General features: G+C 38.5%; 1 protein-coding gene across 2 annotated transcripts; it reads right to left on the bottom strand.

The window, feature by feature from the left end:
• Nucleotides 1-332: 332 nt before the first annotated feature.
• On the bottom strand, nt 333-11,378 carry LOC111602861 (autophagy protein 5). 2 transcript variants are annotated; one of them, XM_023320176.2, is made up of 6 exons: nt 11,166-11,378; nt 10,981-11,080; nt 10,805-10,910; nt 10,501-10,726; nt 9,120-9,225; nt 333-687 (listed from the first exon to the last, which is right to left on the bottom strand). In XM_023320176.2, exons 1-6 carry the CDS (start codon nt 11,316-11,318, stop codon nt 569-571), a joined length of 810 nt encoding a protein of 269 aa, XP_023175944.2. In that variant the 5' UTR covers nt 11,319-11,378; the 3' UTR covers nt 333-568. The 2 variants fall into 2 exon arrangements, with proteins under 2 accessions (XP_023175944.2, XP_023175945.2); XM_023320177.2 differs by lacking the exon at nt 9,120-9,225.
• Nucleotides 11,379-11,726: the final 348 nt, after the last annotated feature.

Below are 11,726 nucleotides of genomic sequence, written 5' to 3'. Positions count from 1 at the left end.
TCTCAGCTAAGATTATAATAAGCATTGTAAAGTAGTTCTTAAGTAGCGTAGACTTCACTCGACTTGCTGACAGATCCATCAGATATAGCACTCACAGCTAACGTACGCTTCCAGGGTATTTCTTTAATTTTCTGTTGAGTTTTCTTTTGAAATTGATAAGCAATTATGGCACGATTTTTGCCACGTTGTATACAGTTCCTAAATGAACCCCGGGGGACTTATAAATAGAACGGCACGAACCGTTTGTCGGCAAGGGAATAATGCGCGAATAAATATTACGAATTGCTATGATCGATGAATTGACAGAGTGCAAATCCATTGCGCTTTATGTGTATGTAGTATAAATGCTGTATCAAGCTATATATATTATTGCATAAGTATATGGTACATAAATATTTAATGTATTGTACATTGAACTTAATAATTAATTAGTTGCTACAGTTATTGGTAAGTGTGTATATCGGTCCGTGTGCAGATCGGCCCTGGGTTAAAGCATTGGATTGGCGCACTCTTTACTCCCTCCAACTTGTAATTTCATTTGAATGCTCTCTCGCTCTGTCTCTGAGAGTTATGTGTTCTCGTACTCAACCGATAAATGCAGGAAATTGTCAGGATAGCTCATATGCTCAGACATCCATTGCAGCTGCGTCTCCTCCGGCAGGCCGATGCCATGAGTCCGAAAGCCAACTGAAAGTTACGAAAAGAAGGAGATAAAACGAAGAGAAGTTAGTTAAGAGTCGATCAATATATGAATATTATATCTTCTATGTATCAAAACTCTTTGCTAGACTATATCTGCTATACTTTCGGAGTTTTCGGAGCACTACGGCTATCGATAATTTATCGATTAGCGATCTACACTTGTACGTTTTTTTCTCAGTCCCTCTTTATGGATGTCGGTAATCAGTATTAGCGCCCACTTCGCATAATCTGCGACTATATATAGGCCTATATATGAGTATTTCCTGCTATCTGATTGCCATATAAATCACAGCACCCATTATCGACCATGGGCCAAAGGCTTTCGGTTAGGCGTTACCATTAATCGATAAGCAACAACAACGCGCTCAAGTGGCCCGATCATTGGTTTTGACTCTTTCGTCATTTATAATTATAGCCAGGCATATTGTAAATATAGATTACTGTAGTACAGTGCGCCACAATTGTAGACGCACGCGCACAACACAAAAGGAACTTCGACGATCGTAAGATCAGCCGAAAGAGCTTTTAATTCGCTCAGTATCATCGACGAGGAAGAGGATGCGCATTAGATTAGGGCTGCCGTGATCAGCTGTCTCTCAACTAGCTTAGATCTCCTGGCAATGATCAATTATTATGCGATCGCTAAATAGTATTTGTTTCGAGGATGCTCTCTGTACTCTCTGTGTACGGATCTGCTCCTAAATAGTTTTGATTTCACCTTTAGTTGCTGAATATACTTAACAATTGGACAAGATCATTACCTTTAAAGAACATAATAAATGAATGCCCTGCACATATATACGTATATGACTCGATGGGAAATTGATATATAAAGTAGACTGGAACGTTGATATACCATTAAATATATCTTATATAAGCACATCTTCAGGAAGTAGAATGAGAGTAACCGTATTCACAATTCTTGTATACCCCTGCCTGACTACAGGGTATTCAAACACGCATATAAATATATATTCACAAGCAAATAAGTAGCACACATACACACACGAACAAGCCATATCGCATTCAATACATATAATATATATAATATACATATATGGTATAGTATAGCTCTGATAATGCCTGATTACATAGAGTGGGAAGCGGGTGACCAGAGATAAGATTTGTGCAACGGGCCCGAGTTCAAGTAGGACGCATACGTATTAAATGCACAACGATGTACGATACGATTCCATTTGATTCGATTTATAAAACGCGCCCACCCGCCAATTGCCCTCCGCCAACCCTGCGAGAGGAAATGCCTGTGATCCATGAATGATGATGATATATGTGTAGAATACAGCGCATTAGACACTACGCAAATAAGTACAATACGCATTGCATTGTTGAAAGTCTGTCAAGTGAAGTTGTCCAAAGATCGAGCCAGGAGCTTGCCGTGATATATATTCAGCTGATATGGCGGGGTAATCTATATGCAGCTATAACTGAAAGCTCCTTTTCGGATGAATTATATTTGTGAAACTCTTTTACTAATGGCATTAGGCCAATAGGCAATACTAGTGCTATATACGTTGGCGTTGAGAATATTAAAAATAATGCTAATGCTTTAGCTTATGATAATAATGTTAATACTAATGCGAATGTTAAAGCTATGGGAATACTAATGTCAATGATGTATTTGACATAGAAATGCTAATGCTAATGCTGATATCATAATGTGAACACCAATATTAATGCTAATGCTAATTATCAATACTAATTATAAAGATGTTGTCAACGATAAAACCAGCTAATGATAATTCTAATGCTAATGATGTTTTCTATGATACTGCTAATACAAATGCTATGGCTTATACTTATGATGTACTTTGATATTAATGTTAACGCTAAGGCTAGAGCTAATGCTGTTTCGAACACTGCTACTAATGCTAATGTTAATGCTAATGCAAGTACTAATGCCAATGCCTCTGCCAATGGTAGTGTTGGTGCTAATGCTAACACTAATTTTAATGCTAATGAATGCTTCTGCCAAAGGCGATATCCATGCTTATTATAATATTAATAACTAAGCTAATGCAGCTAATTCTAATACTAGATCGATTAATAATACTAATTAAATTTACGACTAATACTAATACCTCAATAAACAATAATAATAATGAACATGAGAAACCATTGAGCACATTGAATGGCACACGAGGCCAATGCAAAGAATGGCGCCAAACAGTCTTATTATCGAAAGCAACAACAACAACAACAACTGAGTCACAATTGACGAAACGACAGCCATTACTCGCTGCTGCTGTTGTTGTTGTTGTTGTTCGATTCAGTTGACTTTGGGGCGTGCTGGAGTCTTGGAGGCGCATAGCTCATGCCTAAAAATAAAACATTGCAGCGCGAATGTTCAACGTATCTGATAAGAAAGCCAATCATAATAATTTCATAGATTGTGCTCTATAAACGAATAAAAACCAACAATATATAGCCAGGCAATACTCTCTCGGACTCTCTTTCTTTCCTTGATCTATGATCTATACTTTATATATAATTTAATATATATATATATAATTTCAATTTTAAGTTTATTAAGTTGATGCCTTTTGGTCTAAGTGAATGGATCAAGCATATAGCTAATTTCTATAGATATGATATATATTTCTTCCATATGCATATCTTATTATCAGATTAACTTTTAACTTCTTTGAGTATTAGATTTATCATTATTAAATTTACATCGTTCTATTTGTACTGAAACATTTCATGAATTCTATCTTTACACTATTTGGTATATCTACCTTGAAGATGTCATGTCAAAGTTCAAAGTTTTGTCTGGTAACTCCGTCAAGTCTGCTGTTAAATATAGAATTCCGTGATTGGACTAGAATTTTCTGCATTGCTTGGCATTGATTAATGTTTCGGTAGTTTTATAGATAAAGTATCTTTGTTTAGCGATTCATTGTCGCCGCAGTGACGGCGATCGCCAGTTCCGGTCGTCATCGGCGTCGTCTGTCGATGGCAAGATACATTCATATCGATTGCATATTTTCATTTCGCAGTTCATGACGCGATTAAACTGCGAAATCAATTGTCTTTTGGGGTTTTGGGTTTTCAATTGTTATTTGTTATTGTAACGGTTTGTTGTTGTAAGTTGTTGTTGCTGTCGCTGTTGCTGAAGTTCTACTCAAACGTTTTGCAGTTAGTTTGTTTGGATTGGAAAACAAAGTTGTCAACTAAACTCGAAAGACAAAATTAAAATTGGATTTCAATTGAAGCGGCAGGAAATGTAATAAGCTAAGGTATGTACAACGGGCGAATACCCTAACTATTTTTAGAAGCAATATCTAAGCTATAATAAATATATATGATCCTTAACCGATGTTCCCCATACGAACCACATAATATAGAGCGACGTCTGCACTCTTAGCTCGTTTGGTTTGTGGTATTTTAAGGCATTCCATCAAATTCCATTACGCAGATACCCTTTCGAATAAAAGCGTATAAAAGCTGTTGACTGAGCATTTTTTTCGGCAGATCGCGCCAAAAAGCACATAAACAAAACGTAGCACAGGAAATGGAGGTGCGAGAGGGATAGAGATGGGACGACTGCTGGCTGGATATGTGCTGCGGTCTGCTGTGCTGTGTATACAGAGACACAGACACAGACGAAGGCAAACATGCGATGGGATCAAATTGATTGAGAACATAATTCGGATGTGAGTACGGTTCGCTGTAAGGCGCTAATGTAAACAGTTAAAAGCTGATAAAACAGCGAACGCAGCAAATAAACGAAGAGAACGGCCAGAGGCTAAGAGAAAAGCCGAAGAAAGCCGAAGACAAAAGCCGAAAGCTCAGCTTAAAGACAAGCGAACGCGAGCGAGCTTAATGTGATGAGCTTTCCAGTCAGTTAGCGTGTGTGTGTGTGTGTGTACGTGTGTGTGTGTACGTGTGTGTGTGAGTGCGTGCGTGTTGTTCCAGTGGAAACGACGTTAAATTTTAAGCCGATTTCGTTCAAAATTCGGGAGACAAAATGAATTCAAAGGACCAACTTGTTGCTTGCATTTTCGTTTTTTTTTTGTTTGCAGCTGCCGCTCTACGGACCAAGCAGCCCACCCAAAATGCCAGGGCGTGGCGCAAACAATTGTCAAGCAAACAGGCACACACACGCGCACACATATTTGCACACACATACAATGCGAACAAGTGAGGGCGAGGGTGAGGGTCGTCCTGATTGCATTGTGCATTGTTTGTCTGATTGACGAAATGCAAACGAAAATGTGTCGAAATGGAACTAAGCAAATGCAAAGGTGGCAAATGCAACACAGCAACAAGCAGCCGTAGCAGCAGCAGCAGCAGCAACAGCAATAACAATGGCAAAGAGAGACAACAACAGCAGAAGCAGCCGCCACCGCCGCCGAAACTGCTGACCATAAAAGATATGATGCAGCAGCAGCAACGGCAGCGGCTGCGACGGAGCGACGGGGCAACGTGATAAATATACAAGCGCTGGGCTGTTAGCGCGAGGTGCGATTTCCGACGGGCAAGGTGGAGTTGAAGTTGCCCGCGGAGGTGGAGGTGTAAATACAAATAAGCGGAGGTGATATCTCAGAACTTCCTTTTCACACATTCGAGAGCAGCCTTAGCAAACACCAGTGCAAACAATACCAATACCAGCGCAAGCTAACACGCACGTACGCACACAAATTGGGAGAGCATTCAGACACAAGAAAAAAGAGAGCGAGAGCGAGAGAGAGTGAGTGTGTGTTATGTGTGAGCGAGAGAGCCATTGGTTAGTATGTGTGTGTGCGTATGTGTGAGCATTCAAAAAGCCAAAACGCCGCCGCCAACGCCAACGCCAACGCCGACGCTGTAGTTGTAGTTGTAGTTGTAGCTGAAGCTGACGATGCTTTCCGGTGAACGCCAGATCCGCCACTCACAGCCGGCGGCAAATCATGAAAGCGCCTGTGCTATGGGCTCCCGCCAACCGCTCCCCATGCTGCGCGCACTGCACAAAATAAAAAATAAAAGCGAAGCAAAAAAAAAACACTAAAAAAAGTAGACAGCGACGCTGCAGCGCAGTCGCAGTCGCACAGAAATGCGTTTTCTTTATTTTTGACGCGTCTTAGATTCTCGGGCCGCCTTTAGCTGTTGTCGTTGTTGCTGCCGCCGCTTCTGTTGTTGTTGTTGTTGCTTGGTTTTTTTTTGATTTCTCGGAATGGCATCTACTTTGAACCGCCACGACGACTGCATTGTATATTTGAAATTCATTTCAATTTAAATACAAATTTTCTATGAAAATGCACGCATTACACACGCACACGCACACACACACACACAGACGCATTAGATGTACGTGCGTGCAATTGCCCCCCAATTCCCCCGCCCATCCGCCAGCAGTTGACCACGTTTTGAATGTGATTTGTGGGTGTTTCGATGGCGGATGCGGATGCAAACGGCAGCAGCGGCGGTGGCGGCAAAACGTTTCTTTCTTCTTTTACACAAAACTGCAATTGGCAAGAGACTGGAAAGGGGGCGGGTGGTGCAGCAACTGAAAGGGGCCAGAGCGGTTTGGCTCACTAAACGGATCATCATTACAGGCAATGTTAGACGCAGTAAGCCTCACTATAAACAACTCATGTTATGTGCATGGGTGTGGGAGTGGAGGAGGGGGTGGATGTTCATAAACATATCCATTGAATGAGTTTTCGGTTCGGTTCGGAAAATACGTACTTCCACCACTTGGGGGCGTTCTATGTTCATCTTCGATTCGCTGAACTTTTGCATATATTGGAAAAAAAAATGTTTCTTGATTGGAAATTGATTTCTATTGATGTAAAATGGTTTTTCATAAATTACAAGACTTTTTTCTGTGAAAGATCTAGCTAGGTTTATCGTTAACAATAACGAAAATAATAGCATTATACTTCAGAGAGATCGAAAGAGTTTTCGATATAAAAACAAAGTTCTAATTTAGCTCTTTATATGAACCTCGGAAAAATTTTATATTTAATTCTAGATATGTTTATATTGAACTTAGGCCTGAGCTCATAGATCGATTCAGACATATGTTCAGTCTGATATAGAAAAACGAACACATCAAATTTGATGGAATGAATATGTATGCCATATACAACTTCTATGAGGATTACAATGAAAAATTATGCTTAGAGCTCCTATAGTCTCTAATAATTATGATAATGCGGTTCATATCCCTGATTATAATGATTATGAAAATGGTAATTACAATGCTTATAATTATAAAGATCATATTGATCATAATGTGGCAATGAAATTGACGATAATTATGATTACGATTACGTTGAAATTGGTAATCATAATGATAATGATCTTGATCCGACAATAAAATTGGCAATGAAAACAATATTGATAATAATCATAATAATGGCATTGATAACTATAATGATATAGTAAAGATATAAAGGGAATTAACTAATGATAATGTTAACAATAATATAGACGATGAGAATACTAATATTATTAGTGATAATGATAAGACTAATGCAAAAATAGTAATAATAATAATAATAAAAATAACAAAACTATTAAAAATAATAATAAAAAATAATAATAACAATAATAATAATAATAAAAATAATAATAATAAAAAAAAAATAAAAATAATATAAATAAAAATAATAATAATAATAAAAATAATAATAATAATAAAAATAATAATAATAATAATAATAATAATAATAATAAAAATAAAAATAATAATAATAATAATAATAATAATAATAATATAAATAATAATAATAATAATCAGCAACGACAACACTAGTAGAAAAACCCAATCAATTTAGCTAAGTAATTGCTCAATTATAGAGAGCATATCAATGGAAGATTTTCTTAGTTTTTCACTTTGCTGGGGGCGCTCAATTGACCTAATCGGGAATTAACTTGTGTCTAAGAGCACGCAACGGGACTGATCCATTGGCCCACTTAAGCCAGACTTAAGAGCCGTGTGTGTAGGTAGGTGAGTCTGTGTGTGTATGTGCATCAAGGACAAGGGAAATGTATTGCAACTGTCACATTGGATGACCTTTGGGAAAATACGTGTTACAGCCAGAAAATTGTGGGCATCCATTGGAAGGAAAAGGATCGGTGTTTGTTCACCAACAAATCTCTCACCTTTCAAATGGGAATTACCAAGACCAGGACCAAAGCGAGCAGAAATCGAAGAACCAAAGAAAAGAACGAAAATAAAAGAAAATGAAATGTTGCTAACAGGGAAAAGTATGTGCGGGGCGAAGCATGCAAATAAAAATTTCACACCTTGTAGTCCGGGGAAATACCCGCTGAAGGCGCAGGGCCAACCTGCTGTTCGCTCTAAGCGAAAACAGATGCCACAAGGAGTCCCGGGCTGCAAGGATAAAGAGAGGGAGGGAGAGAGAGAGAGAGCAGAGAGCGCACTTGGTATAGTCGAGTGTTAGATGCTTCTCAATGAAAGAGGTCTGCGCACTAGCTCTAGCATTAGTTGTTCCACACACACCTACACACACACACAGGCATGCACACAGCTAGTGTAGTTGTTCACGTGGTAATTCGTAAATCCCAGCCGCAGGTATTTAGTTCCGCCTTTTGTCTGGCTATGGAATTCCCAATGCTATTATTGCACCTAAGCCACTGCGACACGGCACACTCACACACACAGATACGGACATATACATGCACGCAGACTCAGTCAACTATGCGCTGACTCGCTCGCACTTGCGTCCTCTGTCGCCGGCGCCGCAGGTCAGTTGGAATCCAGCAGCGACTCTTGCAACGTTCGCTTGCCACGAAAAATCCACACGCACTCTATTGTTGAACACACACACACTTGCATACGTTTTGTCTAGGCAGCTGAATGGTTCGAAAAACACTTGGCCAAAAGAGAAGAGAACAAAACGAAAAATGAAGAAGAAGAAAACAACACAAAAATCCAACAGGCAACCTGCCCGGCTCTCGGCTTTGAGTCCCGTGGACTGCCTGGGGCTATTGTTCAATAATTTTTAGTTCTTTTGTTGTTGTTGTTGTTGGGCGACATTGATGAATTGAGGAATGATTGGCAGTAACGTCAACGACGCCGTCGACGGCGACGTCGGCAACAACGCTGCCAGCGGCTTTGCCTCGTTTTGTGTGCGCTTCAATAGAAAAATAAATAAGTCAGCGAGAGCCGACAAAACGAAGTTTCGGCCAGACTGACTGGCACCTTTTTTTGGCCGCTTTTCTAATGAATGCGACGATAAAGAGGGAGACGGAAAGAGAGAGGGAGAGAGACAAAGACTTGGCTGTTAAGGATGCTGCTATAAGAATGCAAGCAAATGGTTTTGAGTGGCTGCGGCTAATTGATAGCTGCGTGCGTGTAACAAATACCCCAATATACACTATATCTATATATATATATATATATATATATATATATTGTTGTTAGATATACTATTATGTGCACTCACCTGCTTTGCGCACAGGTGTCGATAATTCGGCCATCAGGTCGGCCAGATTTTTCTTTTGTCCAGTTTCATTCAGCGGCGATATTAATTTTTGTATGTACGTAAAATCCTATTTGGAGATAGACAGATGAGAGATGAGAGCATTATCTCTATATCTTCTGTTTAAATATGCTGCACGTGCTAGATAACGCTGAGGCGACATCAATTTAGATATGCCATAATCTACGTATAAGGCGCGAATATCATATAATAATTAACACGTCTCTCCCAAAATATCTTTGTCAAACAACTTTTATGACTCTCATAAAATCAATTAGTCTTATTCAGCGGCTAGACATAAAATTCGGCCTAAATCAACTTATTTTATTATTATTAAATAATTCCAATAAAGGATTATATTTCATATATCTAAAAGTGATTTGCTCAATATTTTATTGAGTGAGGTTATGTTGTTAAGACAGCGTTGCCACCTGGCAGTGCAATAAGAACGATCTGTAAATAATACCAACAAGCGTGCACTACATCCTAAAAAATTGTCAATAAGACATATGTTGACAATAAGACGATCTTATACAATTCTTAGCACGCACCAATTGAACAGAGGCAACACCTAAGAAACTTTTTGCAATCGCTACAAACTATATAATATTTGTGCACCAAAGAGATTGACTATTTCTATAATAGATACTTTTCATGTTTTTGGCATATTTTCTTTCAGTAAAAATATAAGAGCGTCAACACTGATTCACTTAGAAAAGACTATGAAGGTTTTTCAATTATGGCAGACATACCTCTATATGTATATTATATATATATATATATAATATATATATATACATGTATATATATTAGTCTCTAGCTTCAATAGGCAACACGATTGTCTTCACTCTATTTAGTTACACTTCCGTTGCATATAGAATTGTTAATCGAATATTATAAAATTACTTTACTTTAAAATAGATTGGTGTATGCAGAGTAGGGCGGACATTGCGCAGAGCCAATATACTTCTAACAATTTGTGAATGGGTATAAGCAGGGGCATAGATCGTTCTATGCAACAGTCAGAAAGGCAAGAGCCATTTCCAATACGCCATTAATCATATACATATGTTCATATTAAGCATTCCGTTATTTTATAAATATCGTTTCGTTTTCACATATTTATGAAATAGCATCATAAACCAACTCTTTGACTCTTGACTCTTCTCATGATGTGGAACTTTCAAAAGTGCTTCTTATAGCGGTTGCTACTACTAAATACTACTAATTCTTCTTACTTCTACTATTACTACTTCTTTGGCTTCTACAAGTACTCTTAGTTTAGTCATTGACTAAAGGCAAACACCCCAAACTTCACTGAAGTCTATTGATTTTGAGCACTTACATCGTCGTGATAGAAACGCACTGGAATGTTCTTAAATGACTCCTGGTCACTATAGGGCTCCATTAAGCGTCTATTGACCGCCCAGAACTGATCGAATTTATCATTTATCAGGCCTAGCCAGAGCTGATTGTGATCCTTCTTTTGCATGGCTGAGATTACCAAGCCTCTATGCTTTAGCACGTCGGCCTCCTTTAGGCAGGCCAAGTAATGCGATTCCAGCAGTTCTCTGCAAATGTCAATAAAGCTCATTAGTTGCCAATCTTACAGAAATTAGTTATATATATATATTATATCTCATGTATACTTTGTGTTCAATTTGACGAGCGTCTCCTCTGGAAACTTGGAAAAGTGTATGGTAATGCACCAGGGTGTGCCGTCCTCCTCTGGATGCAGCAAATCGTACAGCACTCCTATGCATAGCAAAATATTTAAATTTACAATTCGATTTGCTACGCCCATAATGCCGCCTTTTATAAGTACCTATTGGATAATGCAGACGGAGCGGCGTTCCATTGAAATCGAACCAAGCGGCGCCATCCTGATGCTCGGCAGCAATATAGCGGGTAAAATACTTTCGCACCTGTTAAGAAACATGAGGACAATTGGTGCTTATATATAAATAAATAAGTTTGTCTTTGTTTTTCCTTTTGTTTTGTTTAATTTACCTTGTCTGTGACCAGGGGCAAATAGCTGAGACGTGACACCATCAAATAAAACGGTTCTGGCCTGATGCCGACAATTTCTTCGTTGTCGGCTTGAAAGCAAATTCCAATTTGACCTTCCCATATCATACGCAGCACCTCCCGATCGTGTGCCATGTTTTATTTATTTATTTTTTGCACAAAATTCAGCTTTTACAGGTTCCGTATGTTATTAATTTTGCCATTCACAGTGAAATATGTAACAGGTTGGCAGTGCCAATTTCCTAATTTTATCGATATATTTTCCGTACAAGTTTGGTCACAAGGCTAATATATTGTATTGGTCATATTAATAACTATCGCCCCATGTGTGGTTTCTACATGAAGACGGCGCAATATTTAACTTAAAATTCTTTTACATTGTATTAAGCACTCAATACTATTGATTGTACTGAGGAAAAAACAGATACATACATACTAGAATGAAGACTCAATTATTGAGCTATCACAATTCATAAGCATGTCACGTAAATCAATTTAAATTGTTATCGATGTATGTAGGAAAACATGATCGTGGGCGATCAG

The sequence above is a fragment of the Drosophila hydei genome, unplaced genomic scaffold, assembly GCF_003285905.1.
Source record: "Drosophila hydei strain 15085-1641.00,03,60 unplaced genomic scaffold, DhydRS2 tig00000343-arrow-arrow-pilon, whole genome shotgun sequence".
Classification (NCBI taxonomy): domain Eukaryota; kingdom Metazoa; phylum Arthropoda; class Insecta; order Diptera; family Drosophilidae; genus Drosophila; species Drosophila hydei.
The sequence above is the reverse complement of the archived record's forward strand: the minus strand, read 5'-3'. Positions and strand labels throughout refer to the sequence as shown.